The 22,975-nt window shown below is 48.8% G+C and overlaps 1 protein-coding gene across 9 annotated transcripts in view; it reads right to left on the bottom strand.

The window, feature by feature from the left end:
* Positions 1–4,640: 4,640 nt before the first annotated feature.
* BCL2L11 (BCL2 like 11) overlaps positions 4,641–22,975 on the bottom strand; it is a 51,001-nt gene continuing 32,666 nt past the window's right edge. For 7 of the 9 annotated variants that reach the window (XM_086328302.1, XM_086328305.1, XM_086328307.1 and 4 more), the window contains 2 exons: positions 22,852–22,961; positions 4,641–8,951 (listed from right to left, as the gene is read on the bottom strand). In XM_086328302.1, coding sequence (XP_086184428.1) covers positions 8,856–8,951; positions 22,852–22,961 — 206 coding nt within the window. In that variant the 3' untranslated portion in view covers positions 4,641–8,855. Of the gene's footprint in view, positions 8,952–21,241; positions 21,314–22,851; positions 22,962–22,975 lie in introns of all 9 variants that reach the window. The other 2 variants (XM_086328308.1, XR_015137438.1) reach the window with 2 other exon arrangements.

The raw sequence follows: 22,975 nt of genomic DNA, 5'->3' as shown, positions 1-22,975 counted from the left end.
GAACAAAGAGGAAGCGGGGAGACCAGGCACGAGTGTGCTAGCAACAGGGCAGCGGGTACCACGGCCAGTGGGTGGTGGAAGTAAGAAGGTGGGGAGTGCAGTGTTCATAGCAGCGCCATTTACAATAGCCAGGGCACGGCAGCAACCTATGTCTATCAGCAGAGGAACGGATAAAGAAGATGTGCTACGTGTATACAATATTACTCAGCCATAAAGAGGAACAAAACTGTGCAATTTGCAGAGACATGGAGAGACCTAGAGACTGTCCTGCAGAGTGAAGTCAGAAAGAGAAAAACAAAGATCATATCACTTATGTGTGGAATCTAGAAAAATGGTACAGATGATCTTATTGGCAAAGCAGGGATAGAGGCATGGACATAGAGAACGATGTATGGACACCAAGGAGGAAAGCAAAGTGGGAGGAACTGGAAGATAGGGATTGACACATTTACACGGCTGGGCTTCCCAGCTGACACTAGTGGTAAAGAACGCATCTGCCAAAGCAGGAGACACAAGAGAAGCCAGCTCAACCCCTGGGTCGGTAAGATCCCCTGGAGAAGGAACTGGCAACCCACTCCAATATTCTTGCCTGGAGAATCCCATGAACAGAGAAGCCTGGTGGGCTACAGCCCATGGGGTTGTGCAGAGTCAGACACAAGTGAAGTGAGGCGGCACACACACACAAACCACTATGTATTAAATAGATAACTAAACAGAACCTGCTGTGCACCACAGGGGACTCTGCTTGGTGCTCTGTGGAGATGTAAATGGGAAGGAAATACAGAAAAAAAGAGGAGATACATGTACACATAGATGCTTCACTTTGTTGTATGTACAGCAGAAACTAACACAGCACTGTGAAACAACCATACTCCCCCAAAAGTGGGGTGTGGGCAGGCTGGATGCTGGATACTCCCTATTCCACCCCCTAGACAAAAGCTCACAAGAAATGTGCAGGATACATGGGAAGAAAAGTCACGCAGTAAGAGCATCAAAAAAAAAAAAGCCTCATAGAGCAAAACACAACCAACCTTGGAAACCCTCTTGGGAAAACGGCAATGCTCCCTAAATGAATATGGTCACTGTGATTCCAAACCAGACCCATACCAAAGTTTTCAAGATGCTTAAACTAATTCCAAAATGCACGTGAAAGACACAATGTGGAATGGCCAGGACAGTCTTGAAAAACAAGGGCAAGAAATTTAAAACCTAAATCTATAGTAATTAGCACAATGTAGAAGAAATGAAAAGATCAGCGGAAAAGGGAAGAGTAGAGAAACAGAACCACATAGTGTGAGAATCTGGTGTATGTAAAAGAGCCACTTTCACATACACCATGAAGATAAGAGGAGAAGGTGAAGATAAGGTGATAAGGTGAAGATAAGAGGAGAGTCCTGGCTGTCAGGGGGAACAGTAAAGTTAGATGCATATTATATCATTAAAAAAATCTGGGTAGATTAAAGATGAAAACAAACCATAGCACTACATAAACAGTGTATCAGAAGATATATTTAAAACTTTGGCCTAGGGAAGGGCTCTTAAAGTACAAAGACAAACATCTATGTAAGAGGGATAAATCTGACTTTCAAAATCGTGACAACTGCGTCAAAACCACCACAGCAGTTTAAAGATATGCAGTGGAATAAAAAAAACCTATGCTCACAAAAAGATGTGTCAAGAATATTCGTAGAAGATTTATTCAGCCTAGCCCAAACTGTAAGAGTTCAGGTGCTAATTAATAAGTGGAAAAAAGTGTGGTTTGTTCAGACAACAGAATACTACTGGGCAAGATAAAGGATTACTGTTGACTGTAACATTATGCTGAGTAAAAATGGAATCAGACACAAAAGACCACATTCTGTATGATCCCATCCCATTCAAACTCAGGAACTAATTTATGGTGGGAACTGAAGTCACCCCTGGAAGTGGGGCTGGCGGGGTAGGGACTGGATGAGAAGGACCGTGAAGGAACTTTCTGGAGTGACAGTCATGCTCTTTATCTTGATATGGGTTTGGGTGACAGCTGCATCCTTGGTCAAAACTTAGCAAACGCACACTGGAGAGTTGTTGTATTATATGTAAATCTTATCTCAAAAGAAGACTGACAGAAAATTAGTGAACTCTAAATCATATGCATGTGGAACCATTTAGGGATAAAGTTGCCAATGACTATGATTTCCTTGGAAATGTATCACAAGGTATGATGAATGAATGGATAGACAGACACACAATCAAGGAAGTAAAATGAGAAAGGCAGAATCTAGTTGGTGGGTGTTCTGTCTACATTTCTTTCAACTTTTCTGTATGTTTGAAAATCTTCATAATAAAATATTGAGAAAAGACTGGAGAAAACATATTTCCAACATATAAGAGACTTTTACCCAGAAAATACAAAGAGCTAATTATGCTTTTGAATTGTGGTGCTGGATAAGTCTCTTGAGAGTCCCTTGGACTGCAAAGAGATTCAAACTGGTTAATCCTAAAGGAAATCAACCTTGAATATTCACTGGAAGGACTGATGCTGAAGCTGAAGCTCCAATACTTTGGCCACCTGATGCGAAGAGCCAACTCATTAGAAAAGACCCTGATGCTGGGAAAAATTGAAGGCCAAAGAAGAAGAGGGTGGCAGAGGATGAGGTGGTTAGATAGCATCAGTGGACATGAATTTGAGTAAACTCTGGGAAATGGTGGAGGACAGAGGAGCCTGGCATGCTGCAGTCCATGGGGTTGCAGAGAGTCCACACAACTTAGCCACTGAACAATTACTGATAGGAAAAATTAAAAACTCAACTAAAAATAAACAAAGGCCATTAGAGAGAAAAAAGCAGATGCCAACTATGTATGGAAAGATCGTCCTACACAGAAGTGGAAAATTCGAATTTGGCCAACACCCCCGCTCCAGGCTGGTATCACCCTGCAAAGGCTTGGCACAACATTTGTATGAAGTCGAACAGACAATACGGCAGCATGTGTGAGTCTGTTTCAGCCCATCACCCTGAAGCACCACCCAGCATCTCTCCTGCAGGCTGGCAAGGTATGGATCAAGCAGCACCAAAGATGCAGAGAGGCCACAGCAGGACACCAGGGAAAGAGACCTTATTCCTGTTCGCAGTGATCAGAATGAAGTGGAGTCACTATGGAAAAACCTGCGACCTCTGCTAAGTCAGAACCACATACTGACAGTACAGCATTTATAGAAAAGCAAAACTGCTGAATAAGCAAACACACGTACACGTGCGCGTGTGCTGTGGAGAAGAAGGGCTGGAAAAACACAGACTCCTGTCTTGGCAAGGAAGCAAGATTAAACAGGAGCCAGAACCACCACTTGATTTGAGATAAATGTGTGTGTGTGTGTATACATCTGTGAATCTGTTTCACAGGTTCGGGAGAGGAATGGACTAGGAGTTAGGGGTTGTGTATGTGTGTGTAGATGCAAACTGTTACGTATAGAATGGATAAACAAAGTTCCTCCTGTATAGCACAGGGAGTTATATTCAACATCCTATGGTAAACTACTGGGCTTCTCGGGTGGTGCAAGCGGTAAAGAACCCGACTGACAACGCAGGAGACACAGGAGACTGGTTTGACCCCTGGGATGGGAAGGTCCCTGGAGAAGGGAATGGCAACCCACTCCAGTACTCTTGCCTGGGGAATCCCATGGACAGAGCAGCCCAGTGGGTTATAGTTCATAGGATAGCAGAGTCGCATACAACTGAAGTGACTTCAGTTGGGTGAAGTGTGTGAAGTTCAGTCGCACAAAACTTCAGTTGTGTGAAGTTGTGTGATGTGACTTCAGCATGCACATGTGATAAACTAAATGGAAAAGAACATCAAAAAGAACGTATGTGTATAACTGAGTCACAAAGTTAGCATAACACTAAATCAACTATAGTTCAATAAAAAACAAACTTTAGAAATGTACAGACACATGTACTGCTCACGTAATTAAAATGAAAAGTAGGAATCTATTACCTGCTTAAAACAAAGCTCACCCAGTCTTTTAACCTTCCCAGCACTTATTTCAGAGTAGAAGTGGCAAATTATGTAATCTATTTATAGCATTTATAGGAATTCATAGGATTTTATAAACTGTATCCCCAGAGGAGACCGTAATTTCTCTCTGGCATCCCTCCCGCCTGCCATGCAGCACAGGGCTCCCCAGACTCCATGGCCCCTTTAGAAGACAGCAGTGATGAGTTCACCACAGATCCGGGCGTTTATTGATTTCTGGCTTCAAGCAGGTGGTATATAGATAAACTTAAGAGTCAAACAAGACTTCCATTTCTTGAATGTTCTTCAAACTACCAAGACAGGCTGAGACGGCAGGGTATCTGCTATAATCACTAATCAATATAGTTTAGACCTGTGACCTAATACTCCACAACCAGCCCAGGTGCTGAGTCATACCTGACTACGTGGGCAGAAAACTCTGCAGTTGCTCTCACCAGCCACTTCAAAACTTTAAAGAGTGGTTTGCTTTTAAGTATACTACACAGATTTGACTTCAAGCGACCATTCACAAAATCTGCATGTTGGTAATGCATTCAGTGAATGATAAGAGCAGAGTGTGGGTGTGTACCTATCCATGATTTCAGCGGCTTCTCCACCATTTTGTGAAATAAATCAAACAGCTCACCAAAACTAGTTGAAAGTTTTATTTATATAAAATTCATTAAGAACATAAAAGATTGGGTTTCTTAAAAAAAAAATCTGCAATTATTTACAGCAGTATTGCACAAGTAAAGTGGCAATTACCCTGTCAAAATCCATCAGTGCAAAACACAAGCCAGGGAAATTGCGATACAAATGCTACATATGCTGGGTTCTAGGAAAAAAGTTACAGACAGATCAGTGCTATTTATAAACGAGTACCTGATGAGTTCTGATACAGTAACTAGCAGTCACAGAACCTGGACACACAAATTAAAGAGAGCTTCTAAGGTCTGAAATTCCCAAATCAAAGTAGTCAAGTTATTTAGCTGGGAGCTTGAGGGTGCTTCTTACATACGATGCCGTCTGGAGCAGGACAGGTGTTACCCCAGCTGGTTTAGCGACACGTGTGGTCAGGTCACTGCACACGTGTGTGCACAGACTGGACACACACAGGCACCAGGCTAAATCAGCAGGGATGACAAAGCCATCAACACAGAACCGCTAGAAGATCTTTCACGCTTTCACCTCTTTGCACCCAGGCCAGTGGGGTCCAGACCCTCGCTTGAAGGCTTTGGAGAAGCAGAAGAAGGCGTCACCCTGAAGACACAGGTGGATCAAATGCTGGGACCAAATGGTTCAAGGCTAGGGTGGGGGGCGCGGGCCTGTACAGTTAGTTCCTGAAGATACATAGTAGAGTCTGCACCTCAAAGCGTAGGAAGCCACAGAGCACGGTTGGGGGTGGGGGAATTCAACTAATCATCAGTTGCCAACAAAGGTTAGTAGTGTGAGGTGGCCCAGTAGTCACTTGGAAGCAGGGCAACTGGTCAACCCGGGCCTTCAGTCTGCCTGGTCTCTGCCTTCAACAGTCCCATGGCGGCACCTGCCTAAGTGGACATGTGAGTATTTCTAAACACTGAGCTGTCAGGGATAAATCTTCAATGGAAAAATCTTTCCCACTGCTAATAGTAAGTATTTTGTTTTGTAAGATATTGCCTGAAGTTAATAGCACTTGTTTCTATGAGAAGCTAGCTGTTCAGGAATTAAAGGGTCACTGGAAAGTTCTAGAGGAGAATCTGAAAGCCTATCAGATTTCTGGTCTTTCATTATGCTGTCTAAACACAAACCTCATCATGAGGACAGCAAACCGTAAGAATTTAAACCCACTGGACTAGAAATACCAGGAACCAAAGCTGGGAGGGCCACCCTGGGGAGACCACGTAGCCTGCCGTGAGCTGACCAGTCACCACCTCAAGAGTTAAAGCAATTAACAGGACAGCAGGGGGCAGAGGGGAAAGGGAGGTCAACACTTTGCAGAATTTAAGACATTAAATAAGCCAGAAATAAATATACAACATTCCTACAAGTTACAGCATTATCAAACAGTAGGACACATTACATAGAAAAAGAATCGACAATATTTACAACCCTCAATTCTGAAAAAGTTCAGCAAAAACTGATTTTTTTTTTCTTTTAGTCATTTAGGCTGTACAAAATTTTACAAGAAAGGAACACATAATAATTGCACAGACATTTGGCTCAGTTGATAAGTAAAATACAACTTCCTAATCTAATAAATAGTCAAAATATATACAATATTAAGAAGGAGAAACAGGAGAAAATTGTAATCCGCTATGTACATTTTTTTTTAAACCAAGAAAAAAAAAATCTTCATCAATTCAGGTCTAGGGAGGGGCCCAGATAATTTGCAAATTCACTTATGAAGCTAATTTCACGTGTTTATTGCATTCCTGTGAAAAGTCACAGGACAGTTTCTACAAATGTCATATCAGACAAGTGATCAAGGCACAAAACCTGCATTAAGTTTCCAACAAGGGACCGAATTATTTTTGCTCTCTACAAAAAGTCAAAGGAAGGAAAAGTAAGACATCAAAGGTACACCCAGCCATGGGCATACCTTCTGCAGAGAGGAGGCATCATGATCAACAGACACGTACAGTACAGGGATGTCTAGTCACCTCTCAAGTCCCGGGGGCAACATCCTCGTTTTAGTACTTCTACAGTTCATAGATTCTCTCATTTCCTCATCAGCTGCTTCCACGGCCAGCCCAGGGGGCCTGGAGGCCCCCAAGCCCAAGGTAGACTTGCACGTGGGTGAGCAAGCGCTCGGCCCCCCAGGGCACTGGTGCTGAAGGAATAAAGTGCTCCAGTCCAAGAGACTGGCCCGTGAATACGGAGATCCTGGGGGGAGCGGCCCAGAACCAAATACGTCTTTGGTGTGTGTGTGTGCAGCAGGCCCACGGACGCCAATTCCGTGGACCGCCTCAACCGCTTGCGTGGACTTGAGGATCCAGCGGACGGGTTCAAGACAAAGGGTCCAAGGAACACAAGCTGAGACTCAACACAGCTTTTAAAACAATTCAAGACCCCAAAAAGCTACTTGGGGAAAAGAAAATGTTTAGAAGGAAGAATATTTGGAGTCAAATCTCTCTCTACCTAAGGAAAAAGTATATATGTAACATATATATATATATATATATATAAAACTATAAAGATACAAAAATGAATCAATTGCTCCAACCGATAAGAAGAAAACACTGGTCCTTGATGGGCCAAAAGCAAACGCTACAGCTGCTGTTGGCACTGTTGACTTGTTTGAAACATGTATGTCTTTTAAAAAGCTGTTTCGAGGTTTCAAAAACTTTAAGAGCGATGGGGTTCACAGAATTACCCCCACCTCCCTGCTTGCAATGCTCCCTCATCTGTCCGTCTTGGGTCTCCCCGGGAGTTTAACTGCCTTTGAAAATACCGACCAGCTCGTGAGCCTGCATTCTCTGCCCTCCTCCTGGCAGGTGTGAAGGAAGAGCACCCCCAACAGAAGTGGCTGCAGGAAGTGGGGGGCCTGACAAAAATCCAGCAGTCCCAGGAGGTGGACGACTGACAGAGATACCCCTGTGTCTGATGGTATTCTTTATGAGAACTGCTGAGAGCAGAATGAAGCCTTTACTTCAAAGAGCGGTTAGCCAAGAGCCATAGAAGGCCAGAGGAACTCTGAGTTGGATGAAAAGCCAGGATGCCCAGAAAACAGCTGCTTAAAGCCCTGCCACAGCCTCTGCCAATTCCCACGAGGGCTCGAGTGTGGCCCCCTGTAGCTGAACCTGGCCACAGGCGGGCATGCTAGTCACCTGGGGCCTTAGGCCGAGAGCCCACACTGTGCTACAGGAGAGCCACAGCAAACCTGGTATTATGAATGCCCCAAACCTCTGCAGAACACGTCTGAACAACAAGGCTATCAAAGCAAGCGAGAACTGCCAGCGAGCACTCCCCAGTGGGTAAAGTACCAAGAGACAGACAGACCCGTGTCAGATACAGACCCGGGCTCAGACCCAACTGCCTTTTACCATGAAACAGTCACTGGACCAAATGTGTTCATCAGTGCCCTGACAGGCTGGGAGAGCATCACCAAAGGATGTAAGCAACACACACACACACACACACAGTAAAATTTTCCCACAGATGCAACTGAATTTTAAAGAGGTAAGTAGGTATTTACACAATGGGAGTGGCATGTCAATACAGGCTGACAAAGGACCTCTCTCTGCCCCTTTTACCAGTTCCATTTCATAAAAACTTTTTTGGTATTAACAATAGTGATTAAAAAAACAAAATGTCGAAGAGGCAATGGCAGGGAAGGAGGGGTCATGTCATACCTCTCCCGTTTAAAAATGCTGTACAGTGACCTCTAAAAATAAACTAAGGCAGCTTTATAAATGAGCTGGCTCAGTTTCCACTGCAGAGTTTATATAATCCTCTGAGAGTAGGCAAAAGGTTCTTAAAATTTTAGTACAAAAATCACTCATGAGTTGGTTAAAAAGTTTCCATTTCCTTTTTGAAAAACCTGCTCTTATCAAAGGTGGGAAAAAAAACACACACACACTGCATGTAAACACCATTCTTGCATAAAATCTTACTCCAGAGAACCATGATTTGTTCATTGTTTTTTAAAAAAAGAGAATCCCTCCCTCATTTACATTCACATCAAGCTTCCGTTGGAAAATCGGCCACATGGTGATGAACAGACAAAGGTCAGGTCCACGTGCAGCGTGGTGTCCTCCGGGGACATGCCGGCTGGCTCTCTGCCCACCCTTCCAGCAAAGGACTGCCGCACAGCAAGGGCACGGAAGCGCCGTGACCCCGGGCGCTGGGCTGGTCGGTCTGAAACGAGCGGAACGTCTGCACCGCCGTCACTGCATCCTCCACACCAGACGCACGATGTAGCGCAAGACGCGCAAGAGGACCATTTGCGGGTGGCCCTCAACTGCCTGGTGACGCACGAAGACCTGCAACGAGAAGACAGAAGCTGCTTACTGCCCAGCCCTCACGTGTTTCAGGCGGGACTGGGGGTGGGGAGGAGGACACCCGTACTCAAGGGAACAGTCATCCTGCTGGGACCTCTGAGAAGGGCACCAGCTCACCCAAGTGCCAGTTCTTCCCAGAGCTGTCACCCCCTAAGGAGCAGGGGCACTGAGGGATGCTCTTTATAAAGTGACCGAAAGGCTGTCTGGAGACTCCAAGAGGACCCCTGAATCCACTTCTCCCTCTAAAAACCACAGAATTCTGGGGTACCTCCCTGGTGGTCCAGCGGCTAAGGCTCTGTGCTTCGAAGGCAAAGAGCAGAGGTTTGATCCCCTATCAGGGAACAAAGATCCCGCCTGCTGCGGTCAAAGACAAAACAGCAACAACAAACAGAAACTGCACATTCTTTCCACAGGTGACGTCACAGCTGCCCAGAGCTGCCTGGACCAGGGAACGCAGCACCCACTGGCAAAGGAGCCACCCAGTGCAGGGCGAGAGCAAATCAGCCGAGATGGCGCGGCCAGGCCCTCTCGCCCCACGTTTGTAAACAACGGCTGTGCAGCAGCTGAGACCATTCACAGCACTGGGCACATGCGGCACGAGGTGCCCGCTTGGTCACGGGCTGCTGGGCGCGGCACGCCTGTGTGCGCTTCGCTGTGAAAGCCCTGGCTGCTGCTGCACCAGGGCTACACTGGAGCGGCACCGTGATGTTATGTGAGGGTACGTTTTGGCTATGTTACGGTTACGATGCGGCTGCTGCGCCAGCCAGGAGAGAAGAAATGTGTCTGCGGTTCCTGAGGCTCCCCGCGTCTCCTTCCAGCCTCTGAGCTCGGCCTTGCCTGCCCCGGGTTCAGCGAACAGCAGACAGTGTGGACAACAAGACAACGGGCGCCACGAACAGGATGACGAGCGCTACACCCACCACCTCCGCACAGGTGCTGAGAAATGTCACCCCACGCTGGGGTCCCGTGAAGAGAGGCACGGGTAAAGCAAACAGGAACTCGGGGGATGCAAGTAACTAAGTTACTGACATTCAAATAGGTTTCAGGCTCCCTGAAGGCTGAGTTTCGGTGTGATCTGCCCCAAGAAGCTAAACAAACTGAAGCGCTGATGCGCCACCCTGCCTCTGGTGCGAGGCAGCTCTTCTGAGTGCATGCTGTCAGCCTGGCACAGTGGTCAGGGTCAGCAAACAGGCGGACTTGCCCTCCAGCCCTCACCCCAGAGTGGCAGGCAGAGTGTGACGAAAAATAGAACAGGTCTATTTGCTGGTGACCCCCACAGGTTTAGGACAAGCTGAGATACTGCTCAGAAGGAAACTGCCAGGCTATTGAAAGTCTCAGGGTCCCCATGTCTTCCAGAGCACGCCCACCTTCGGGTCTAATCCATTTTGCAGGTAAGTGCAGGGTGTAAAGGCTTCCCCGATTGGTGGCTCATCGGTAAATAATCTACCTGCCAATGCAGGAGATGCAGGTTCGATCCCTGGGTTGGGAAAATCCCCTGGAGGAGGAAATGGCAACCCACTCCAGTATCCTGGCCTGGAAAATCCCATGGACAGAGAAGCCTGGCGGGCTATAGTCCCTAGGGTCGCAACGAGTCGGACACGACTGAGCAACCGAACAAGAAGAAGAAGAAGCAGGGTGCACACCCAGACCAGCCAAAGCCGGTAACAGACGACCCACTTCCAGTCAGGAGCTGTTTCTCTGCTCAGGTCTGAACGCTGAACGCAACACCCCGGGCCCGCTCCCTGTTCTGTCTGAAGCTCTCCATCAACCCCTCTCCTCACTCTGGGGGGCTGGTCTCTTCCGATGCAGAACCATGGGACCACTGGCCACGGGGCAGGCTGAAGACGGGCGTCCCCTCCCAGACCTAAGTGCCGCCTGCAGATGCCAGCTGCGAGCAGGGCTCCCTCCGGGCCACTGTTTACACAGCCCTCTGGGGTGTGCTGGACGGGATGGAATTGTGATAAGGCCTGAGCACTTCCCTTGCTCCTTCCAGAACCAGACTGGAGGAAATAGGCTTTATGTAAGCGATTCCTGTAGAGGCGTTCCGTAACCACAGTCTGCGATTTTTATCTGCTCAACACACAAGATTGCTTTGTTTTGATTTAACTTTCTAAATTACTTTGCTTCTTTGGGGTGAGAATGATTTAGGGGAAGGTTAATTTTAGTTGAGACTAATATTAACAGGTTGAAAGACGCTTATTCAAAATAAAACCACGATTTACTAAAATGAAGAAAGTGTACATGGGGGTGGGCTAAGCCATTGCTTCAAGATGGGGAAAGCTGTCTTAAAGCCATCTGGCTGTCCCCGGTGGCCTTCAGGTGGACCACAGAATGGAGTCAAGATGACCACATGAGGGGACCAGGTCACACAGTAGGGATGGACCCTGCTGACTCTTGGCCAATTTTATATTCCAGAAATAGAAGTATCTAAGAGGAGGAATGGAGAAGGCAGTGGCACCCCACTCCAGTACTCTTGCCTGGAAAATCCCATGGACGGAGGAGCCTGGTGGGCTGCAGTCCATGGGGTCGCTAGGAGTCAGACACGACTGAGTGACTTCACTTTCACTTCTCACTTTCATGCACTGGAGAAGGAAATGGCAACCCACTCCAGTGTTCTTGCCTGGAGAACCCCAGGGACGGGGGAGCCTGGTGGGCTACCGTCTACGGGGTCGCACAGAGTTGGACACGACTGAAGCGACTTAGCAGCAGCAGCAAGAGGAGGAAACCTTCCACGCACACTATGAGGACAACAGGTGCAAAAGAATTTTTTATTAACAGTTTTGCTTTCGTCTCGCATGAGACGAATATGCAGTGGAGATGCAAAGACGTACAAGGGTGGCAGGGGAACGCAGGAAAAATTTGGCGAAAGGGACACCCAGCCCCTGACCAATGAGGAGATGCTGCCAGGCCCGGGTGAGCGAAGACTGGGCACACCTGGCCCCTCAGATGGCAAGCGGGACAGCCCGGCACACACCATCAAGCCAGCGAACAACCGATTCTGGATGCCATTCAACGGAGGAAGCCATTACTGCTGATTCCGAGAGCTGTGCCAGCCCAGAAAGCCCTTGACAGCTGGCCCAGCCAGCCAGAGCTGCTGCTGGCTCAGCGTGGACAGCTCACACCTCACAGACAGCTGTGAGGTTGGGCAGCTCCCCTTGGGCGGACACGCTGCCCTCTGACACCGGCAGAGGGCACAGAGGCTGTCTCGCCAGTGGGAGTCACCAACACACGCTGTCTGCAGCGCAGCGAGCGAGAGGCTTGGGCTTCTAGCCTCCAGGACTGTGAAAGAAAGCTGTTTCTGCTGTTTAAGGCCCCCTGCCTGTGCTCCAGCCACCCTAGCAACTAATATACCCATGCATGCTCAACCATCGCTCCTAAGCCTTTGCCCCAAGTGAAAACCAGCGCTTCCTGGCTCAAGAACTGCATAATGCTGCTCTAGTCTACACCATAAAAACACTTTAAAAAGATATATTACAATGGTACATTTGGAGGAAAAGAGATTAAAACACTAAACACGCTCCTAGGTTCAAATCCTTTCTGCCTCTGCTCACCCACACAGGCACACAAAGTGCAATACGCCATCCCACTGGGACTTCTGTCTCCGTGGTCTAGATCCAGGTCCCCCTCACGGTCCTTGCTCCTCTCTGGCCAAGGGGCTCTGGCAGCCCTCACACGGGCCCGCATCACAGGACACCTGACTGCAAAGCCTGTCTCCATGCAGGAGGTCTCGCAGGCAGTCCTGAGTCACAGGGCGCCTGCGGCACTGCCATCATGGGAACAGCCGCAGAGAAAGCCTGGGCACCAACCCAGAAGCCAGGCACAGGCACGTGCAAGCTCCCGCCTTACAGAATGCAGAGCATCCACGCGTGCCAGTGAAACCAAGGCCTGCGCCAGGACAGAGTCAAGATGCGGATGCCCTTCCTGTCCAAAGAGCAGATGTGACAATGCGCTGAAGCCCTGTTTTGCTGTGACAGAACACAGCACCGGCCACCACCGGGGTTTTAGCTCTGGGACCACCCACCACGGGTCAGGGAATTTTAATTCCATCTGCAGGCCAAACATGCCCAAACACGCTCTCTTGCCTGGGAAGCAGGCGTGCAGGATGCAACACAGGTCTGGAGAGACCTCCCTGGTCATCCAGTGGCTAAGACTTGTGCTCCCAAGGCAGGGGGCCCTGGATCAACCCCTGTTCAGGGAACTAGATCCCACATGCCAAGACTCTGCATGCTGCCACAAAGACCAAAGATCCCACGTGCCACAACTAAGACCCCAGCACAAAAATTTTTTTTTTAAGGGAATTTATTTAAAAAAAAAAAAGGTGGGGGGAACTTCCCTAGTGGTACAATGAATAGGAATCCGCCTGCCAACACAGGGTACACGGGGTCGATCCCTGACCGGGAAGATCCCACCTGCCATGGAGCCCTGATCCCACGGGCCACAGCCATGAAACCTGCGCTCTAGAGTCTGCGAGCTGCAACTACGATGCTTCGTGCTGCGAATACTGAAGCCTGTGCATCCAGAGTCTGTGTCCCAACAAGAGGAGCCACTACAATGAGAAGCCCAGGCACCGTAACTGGAGAACAGCCCCCACTCACCACAGCACGAAAATGTCTGCTCAGCAACAAAACACAGCTCAGATACAAATAAATAAATACTTTTTTAAGAAAAAGTATTTTAAAATACTCTCCCAGCCTGCCCTGGAGAACTGGTCAGGCTGACCGCGGCACACCCACAGAGGGCAGCTGATTCCGCTTTCCTATCCTGCAGGCGGAGAGGAGCCCAGACCCTGCGAAGCCCACAGGACACACCAGGCCTCCTGACTTCGTGCACCCGAGCCTGGGGACTCAAAGTATCTCCCACTGTCACCGCTCAATGGAACCACGACCCCTGAGCCAGCGTGGCTCTCTTGTATCTCACAGACCGAGCCTCCAGATCAGGAAACACCAGGTGACCTGACTGCTTGCCTTGAGTTCCAGCACCGCGCAGGACACATGCAACAATCTGGGCTCCACAGGCAGGGCCAGACCTCACTGGGTCTGATGACTCAGTAAGTACCAGCCACAGGTTCACTCAGCATCATCACTCAAGGGGGCTTACCATCAAAACCACAGAGACGCGCAAAGCGCCTAAAAATAAAGGTTGAGTAAGACCATAAACATGATTAAGAGACTGAAAAAAAAAAAAAAAAAGGAAAAAAAGACTTTCCCAGGGAACTAGGACTGAGATTTGGTGCCACAGAACCACGGTTTAGTTAGGAGTTTTCTGGCAGTCAAGGTAACAAAACTCAGCACGATAGCAAACTCTTGGAGACAAACCAAAAAGCAAGGTATGCCAGAACTCTGAGACTCTGAGTGATTTAACTTGTTCAAAAGCTTGCTTCTTAAGAGAATTTCAACATGAATGCTTAAGATGTCCCAAACTTTCTTTTTTTTTAAACACAGATTTATCTCTAAGTGGGAACATGTTACAGGAGACTGAATTCTAGACTCTGAGACCAGGAAGGACTCTTACAAAGAGAGAACCTCTGCTCCAGTTTGGGCAAATGAGGATGGAGTGTCTGCCTGGATGTTCGGTGTTTGCTCTGCATCTTCCGAAACAAGGCTGAACATCGTCACCATCACAGGGGACGGGATGAGGCAAGGGGCAGAGCGGCCCCACTGCTGGATGGAAGACCACCTCTACCCACTCATAACCCATCAGTCCAAACGTTCTTTTAAACGACCAGCCAGTGAGACTACAGGTCAGAGAGGAACAGGGCCCGTGTATGACGACTCGACGTGGAGCTTGCTAAGACGACTCGGTCTCTCTCCACTTTAAGACCGAGAACTAGAGTCAAGGGGCAACTCAGCTGGGATTCCAGCACGAGCACCACGTCCACTGCTGTTCTCAGCTGTCAGACCGATGCTGCCCCAAGACCAAGTTCACTTTCTATCTGTCACCAAGGCAACAGGGGCATTTGCATAGCTAGTGCCTAACCGGCTTTGTTGTCAACACAGCTGTGGAAAGAGCACCAGGGGATCCCCTTGGCCGGATGTGGTGCCCCCCCACAGCCTCCCAGCACCAGGAGTGAGATTTCCCACAGCACTGCACCCAGCTCCCACTAGGGGGGCAAGGGATGCCCAAACATCGCAGAAAGACCGTATCGTCATGAATCCCACCTTCTGACTGTCAATATATCACCTCAAAGCATCTATTACAGGTGATGCTTTTGGTAGGGCAAATAGCCACTTCCTCAACTTGTTGGTTTCCAGGCCCCATGCTGGCTGAAATGAACCCCGGCCCATGACCTTTGTGGGGTATCGCTGTGCCAACCACAGAGAAGCCAGAGATGGCAATGACCACTCCAGCACAAGACACCACTTGATGAAACACTCGATTCAGAGCGAGCACATGTGGTGGTGAAAGGCCCAGACTCCAAAAAATGCTAATGAGACATAAACACTTTAACCACAGCCCAAACCCCTCTGCTTTGGCTCAGCTGGGAGAAGTCGAGCGGAGGACAACGTGATAGGCTGATTATTTCTGTACGTCTGCAGGAGGGCTGAGCCTCCAGGGCATCACCATTTCCTCCTCAAGAAATTAAAAAAACCCCAGTTAGCCCTCTCTGAAGTCCCCCTCCAGGCACCTGCATCTCCAAATGGTTATGTGCTGACGGCCTCCGGTCCCCCAAGGGCCAGGCAACTGTGCAGGTGTGCCCACCTGCCACAGCATGACGGCGCCCTCGTGGGTGATGAGAGCGAGCCCATATCCAGCTTGGTGCCCACCCAGGCATGCACCCACACATCAGCGCCTCAACCCTGGCTCACAGCTGTGTGACCCAGATAGACACAGCACGTCCGGGGTCCCCCCACCCAGGTCCAACCCCCCAACATTTCCTTTAACAAACTGGGTACTTATCAGACAGGTGAACAAAGTTACTAGCCTCTCTCCTTCTACAAAGATCAATGGAGAAAAGTCAATTATGATTCACGGTGAGAGAAAACAGCCCTGGTGGAAGACAGCATTTTCTAGATCCATCTCTCCATGCTTTAGATTTAATTGTCACTACACATCCCGAAGAGACTGACTGAATACGGGGCTCCTGAAGGTGAAGGGATGGAGTCGGGGATCAAGGTCCCTGCACTTGTCCATGAACTGTCTCTTCCTATGAGATCACACTTCACCCTCCATAAGAAAGCCCTTGTCCAAAAAACCTGCAATCCACAGCTGCTGTCTTGATGGAAATAATCTGAACCCCATGCTCTCAGAGAAGGCATGTGTGTAAGGCTCTAAAATCCACAACTGCCTCATTCAACTCCAAGGAAGACACTCACCAAGCCTGAAGACTGTATCACACATAAATGGTAGACATCAATTTAAGTATCCTAATCATAGCTGTTTGTGCTACAAAAACTGTCACTCTATCAACGTGTGAGTCAAGTGAGAAGCACCGTCTCGTGAGATACCACAGGTCTAGTTTCAATGTTTAAGATGCAGATTTTTCATTATCCTTTTTCTCAGACAGTAGTATAGAGCATTTTATTTTGTTTGACTCCAACATTCGATTAACGAAGGCCTCAAAAGAGGACCGTCTGAGAACATGCCTCTCTGAGTGTACGTGTGGTTTACCCTATTACCAAACAAGTTGCAATTCTGACCTCTCCCTGTCCACTATCTGCAGTAGATAGGAGAATATCACTTCTAAAAATAAGGATCGAACATCAGGTTCGTGTCTTACAGATGACCCTTGAACAAGATGGCTTTGAACTGTGCAGGTCCACTTACACATGGATTTTTTTCAATACGATACCTAGTTTTCATTTTGTTCATCTTTAAATTAGCTAAGTGTGGGGGAAAAGTCTGTGTTCAGTTAGAGATTATGCTATGCAGAACCAGGTGAGTCCTGATGCCATCCAAACTGCTTCAGCTTCCTGCCCTTGGGTGAGTCACTTTCCAGTTTCTCTGTCTTGAGGCAGAGATGGTAGTGATGGATTTCTGTCTGCGTGGAGGGTCGCGCCCCAAGTCCCTCTGACGTTCAGGGGCCAACTAGCATGAAAATGCTAATGTGCTGACGCCAGTTTCCCTGCTGCTCCCCTCAAAGCCAGCCTCTAAGCCCCCTTTCTTCTCCACTTCATTTAGTTCAGGGATGCGCTTTCCTCTATATAGTTCAGTCAATTCATGCCTGCGCACGCCCAAGACCAAAAGTAGGAGGCAGACAGCCCGAACAAAAGACACACTGTTTCCTGAGATCAAACAACGCAAGGGTTTCATCCACTTCTGGCCCGTCTAGAGAGCCTGTCCGATGGGCATCAGGTGTAGCCGTCCACTGCAGGCCCCTACCAGGACATCCCCAGGTCACACCCTACCTGAGTACAGAGTGACTTAGGCTGGGCAACCTGACGCCTAGGAAAGAAGATGAACGTCCCAGTCTGGGTACTGGGAAGGGCAGGCACACAGGTTAGAGAAAGGGGGGACCTAGTCACCCCAAGAGCACATGTTTTTACATTCTGAAGGGTCTAACACCCCCGTCACAGCCATGGACTACAACCCGAGCCAAGCCTGAGAATCCCACCCAAGCGGACACCATTCTCGAGAGCCGGTCGTGAGTACAAAGCATCCCATGCCTGCAAGGGACCAGAGTCCATGCTTGCCGACACTCCCTCCAGCAGAGGATCTTGGACTTGCACTCACGCAATTTCTGAATTGTGGACGAAGCCAGAGGCAATAAAGAACAACAGGAAAGCGGGCCGCCTGGGTGGAGGCCCCCACCCTCAGGGAAGAGGCAGCAGCGAGCAGGGCCACTGAAGCACACAGAGGTGCTGCTGCCCCCGGGCTTCCTGCCAGCTCCTCGCCCTCTTCAGAAAGCCCCAGAGAGATGTGGCTTCCCTGCAGGTCCGCTGACAGCCCTGGCTGCCCAGTGTTCCAAAAGAGCCCTCTCTTCCCTCCTCGGGGTCCCAGAGAGGAGGACACGGGGAGCCGTGGAGCCAGGACACTGTGCGGCTGCAGGTCATCCACCAGCAAATCCCAAAGGAATCCCAGAGCTCCATTACCTCTTGAGCCCCTTAGGTTCTGTCCCACTACAAGCCTGCATGTGACTGGGGTGCCGAGGCACTCTAGTGCCTAATTATGGTGTGGAGACACGCCGGAGGCTGCCACTAGCCAAATCTGCCACTAACCAATTTGAGCATCAAATTAAAGTGAGTCACTTTAGCCGTGTCCAACTCTTTGCAACCCCATGGACTGTAGCCCACCAGGTTCCTCTATGAGAACTCTCCAGGCAAGAATACTGGAGCGGACTGCCTCGCCCCCCTCCAGGGGATCTCCCGCCCAGGGATGGAACCCGAGTCTTCGGCACCTCCTGCATCGGCAGGCGTTTTCTTTACCCACTTAGCCACCTGGGGAGCCTGCGAGACGTGTAATAACCTGTTGGACTGATCAGGGACCCAGGAACTCATTATGATAAATGAAGTAAACACAGGGGAAATACACTCATGAGATAACCACACTTTCCTTCCGTCATGAATGGGAAAGTACTGATGTGTGGTGGAGGACACCACCTCTGACCAGGGGCTCCGGAATGAGACGGATGGACACCCTGTGCCTCCTGATACAGTGCACGCAGGAGGACTCGACGTCACACTGCTGGGCAACTGGCAGGGTCCGCATGCAGCCCACAGATGACACAGCTCTGTCATGCTGTTCACTTCCCGCCGTGCTCGCTACACTGTGGTTACTGGTTACATAAGAGAATATGCTTATTCATAGGAAGGACACGCTGATGAATTTAAGAATAAAGGAGTATTGTGCCTGCAACTTCTCCAATAGTTCAGAAAATAGTCTGCACACAGGTAGGTGTGAGAAAAGTGAAAGCCACTCTGTTGTGTCAGACTCTTTGTGACCCTCTGAGCTACAGCCCGCCAGGCTCCTCTGTCCATGGGATTCTCCAGGCAAGAATACTGGAGTGGGTTGCCATTCCCTTCTCCAGGGGATCTTTCCAACCCAGAGACTGAACCTGTGTCTCCTGCATTGCAGGCAGATTCTTTACCATCTGAGCCACCAGGGAAGCCCAAGGTATAAGGGAGGAGGATGTTAAAATACATGTGGCAGAGTTAGCAGCAGGGACTTGGGTGGCAGATACAAGAGGGGTCTCCATACCATTTTGCAACTTTGGTGTAAAACTCTGCAATTATTTCAAAACCAAAAGTTACAAAAACACAGCATGCATGGAGCAATAAAGCTCCCATCAAGTAGGGTGACGGGTCCCCCTGCCTGGGCAGGGTGGTTTGGGGAGATGACATTGAGTCCCGGAAGAGAAGGGGACATTCACCTGGGCTTTGAGCTCACCTGGGCCTCTCTCACCTCCTGCTTCAGGGATTCAGCCTCCACAGCTTTGGCCCACAGGCTGCCCCCCGCCCTCCTCAAGGGCACTGCGAAACGGGAACGCAGCCTGTCAGGCTTTGCAAGGCTCATGGCAACAAAAGACCAACACTTCACAAAAGGTACTGTAGCCAGATTAAGTAGCTGAGGACACCAAATATTTAAAAGGCCATGACCCACTATAAAGCGGCTAAGCAGCTACGGACTCTGCCCGCCAAGAAGTGACACGTCCCGGGGACAGAGAGACAGTGCCTAACTTGAAGGCAAAACTCCTCCCATTTCCTGCTAAGATCTCCACCCCCAGCCCCCCCCCCCCCCCCACCGTATTCAACAATGGCCCATCTGCGTGACTGCAGACAATGGACTGCTGGGAATCTGACAAGTTTCAAGACAGGCGACCGCAGGCCTGGGGTCACTGGGTCACCACTCCGAGTTTCAGTCTGCCACTTTGAACTGGCTATTTATAAGATCTGGAGAATATGCTTCATTTTAGAAAAATCATGTTTTAAGTTACAGTCTGTCCCCTACTCTTCCCCCAATATTCCAGCCTTCATAGAAACCTAGTCTTTTAAATGATTAGCAAGTGCATTTTTGCATTGGTTCTTTTTTAAAAAAGAGATGCCAAGTAAGGTTTACACTTACAAAATATTGCAGGATATGGCAATGAAACTAACTTCTTATTTTTACCCAAAATACTGAGAAAACATTTGAAAAAAAACAAAACATGAACACCATCTACACTAAACCGTGCAGTTACACCGGGCAGGGGAGACAGAGCGGGAAGCACGAAGCATTAGAGGCTGCTTTGCCTTCTTCAGTGGAGAGGCAGGTAATGACACGGCCAGACAGCCTGCGTCTCCTCTGCACACCATCCAGGACTGGCCACCACCTCGACCGCCTACCTGTCGGGTGGCTGTGCCCCAACCCCACCACGTTAGCCCTTCTCACCACTGACCACTCAGGGCCACCACGGAGATGCATCAACCAGACACATCTGGGAAGGCTCAGGGAAACCTTTGTAGAGCCACTGATATTTCATAAGGGCTTCCCTGGTGGCTCAAACGGTAAAGAATCCACCTGCAATGCAGGAGACCCGGGTTCAATCCCAAGACTGGGAAGTTCCCCTGGAGAAGGGAATGGCAACCGACTCCATGTAAGTTTAAAGAGAAACTTTGGCAAAATCTCCTTAAACCCATATGGCTCTATGGTCAAAGGCTCTCAGTCAGCTCCCAAGAGGATGGAGTTGACGACTGCTCTCTGTGTCCTGAGCTTCCCGGACTCTGAAGGCACCAGGGCCCAACAGCCTCACCTCTCCCGGGGAGCCCCACCCAAGCTAGACCTGAGTCCCAAGGCTATCCACTGCCCCAAAAGATGGGGGAGGCAGGGCCAGTGTGCTGCTCAGTCACAGCCTTGCTCACCCTGTTCGGCTGCCACGGCCATTGGAAGTCACCTCCTCCTGCTGGATCTGTGACACGCATCCGAATCACGGTGGATGCATTCAGCCTACCCCCTGGGAGGGACACATGTCCTTCCCCGGCTCAGCACCAGGACCAACATCCCAGATACCCTGGGGCCCTGCTTCTGATCACTCCCCAAGTCCAGCGGGAAAGCCAAGTCCACACACACACAGACAGTAACCCCAAAATTCCACCAGAGAAATAAGGCAGAGGCCTGGGGGAACACTAACTTCTGTGGCCAATTGCACAACAGTCCACCTTGCAAAGAGGAGCGGCACTGTAGAGCGAGGCTGAGAGGGGTTTACATTCTGTGAACGGGCTCCCACCAGGCTGCGGGGCGTTCTGCCAGCTAGATGCAGCGTCGTAAGGAATTCTGAAGCCCGTTCATCCATGCGGCATCTTGCATCTAATGGCAGGCTCATACACAGCACGTTTCCCATCAAACACACCTATACACACCCAACGGAAGGTGTGAAGAGGAGCCAGTAAGAGTATTCTCAAAGTCCTCAACTCCTGGACGGAGATTCTATACTGGAGAAATAAAAAACTTGTAACTGGAAAACATCTCCGTGTATGTTTACAAAAGCTAAGAAAGCATCATATATAACAGGAAAATAAGAAAGATTGAAAGTAATTGTACAGGGACCATCCATTTACTTAGCAATAGCTAGCTACAAAAAAGACTAACATTTAAAATAGGACAAAACATCGGGGTGTCCAAAGCATAAATTCCCTCCAGAAGAAACAAAGAATCTTTAAAAGGGGTTTATATGAAACCATAATATCTGGGGAAAAAGGAGTCAGATGAGAAGTAACACAGAAAGAATGATATTAAATTTTATTTTGTAGAAAATAATTAAGTGCTTCCTTTTGGGTAAATCAACACAAACATCTTCATACACGGGAAACAGAAAAGACGGGGTTCTGCCACTGCTTAGTCACTAAACCGTGTCCTACTCTTTGTGACCCCATGGACTGTAGCCCACCAGGCTACTCTGTCTGCTGGAATTTTCAGGCAGGAATACTAGAGTGGGTTGCCATTTCCTACTCCAGGGGATCTTCTGGAACCAGGGATCAAACCCGGGTCTCCTGCATGGGCAGGCGGGTTTATTACCACTGAGCCACCAGAAGCCCAGAAAAAAGGTAAGCAAGCCGAAATTACATTCTCTCATGCGTGTGTTGGTGAACCCCTACAAGAAGTGGTCACACATGCTCCTAGGAGCCTAACTCCCTGAGTTGAAGCCTACACAGTTTAACAGTCTTCCATGAGAATAAGGTGTCCAAAACAGTAACATACATTGCCACTGAGCAAAACCAACACATGGGGTGTGCAGCCCAAGATCCAAGGCTGATTTTTTTTTTTCTTTTAAACCAACAGCACACCTCAAAAAATTCCAGCGCTATCAATTTGAGGTATAAAAAACTTTATACCCCAAATCATAGGCTAAATACTGGCCTCTTGATACATTTCAATAAATGGAACACTGAGAAGAGCAGTGGGGGCTGAAGGACAGAAAGGCGCTCCTGCTCTGACTCACTGCCTGAGACTTGTACTCACCCCCCGCCGGCTCATCTTCTTGACTGCATCCCACAGCACGTGGGATCTCAGTTCCCTGATCAGGGATCGAACCCACATCCCCTGCATTGGAAGCACAGAGACTCAACCACGGAACCATCAGGAAAGTCCAAGACTCCTACTTTAAAGCTGGCATCATTCCCGTTGGCTGCATAAAGATGGAAATTTAGAAATTTCTTTACCTCTGACCCAAACTGCTTCAAAGGAGGACAGAAACACCCACTCTGGCTTGAAGACTACGTTAATATTTTTGTGGAAGTATTTCAAATATATAAATACTTCCTTTTCTTCAAGCATGGAGGGTTTAAGGTTTGTGCTCCTCCAATCCCCCTTGGCTCATACTGTATTTTGTCTAATCCCTACCACTTAAGTTCAGCCATAAAAGAAATGGAAAATGGGAATGCAGAAAGAAGAGTAGGTCACACCTAGGTAATACTGCTCATTTCCAGAATAGCACAGAATCAAAAAAGGAGGTAAAGAAAACATCATTTACCCTTCTTGGGTAATATGCATTAAACTCGTCTCCGATACGCCGTAGCTCTTGGGCAATCCATATCTCTGGGCGTGTATCTGCAGGTACAGCCTGAGACTGCCTCATGGAAGCTGCATGAAAACAG

The sequence above is a fragment of the Bos grunniens genome, chromosome 11 (genome assembly GCF_055505025.1).
Source record: "Bos grunniens cultivar Pamir isolate PY7600 chromosome 11, Bosgru_T2T1.0, whole genome shotgun sequence".
NCBI lineage: Eukaryota > Metazoa > Chordata > Mammalia > Artiodactyla > Bovidae > Bos > Bos grunniens.
This window is presented reverse-complemented; position numbering and strand designations above follow the sequence as displayed.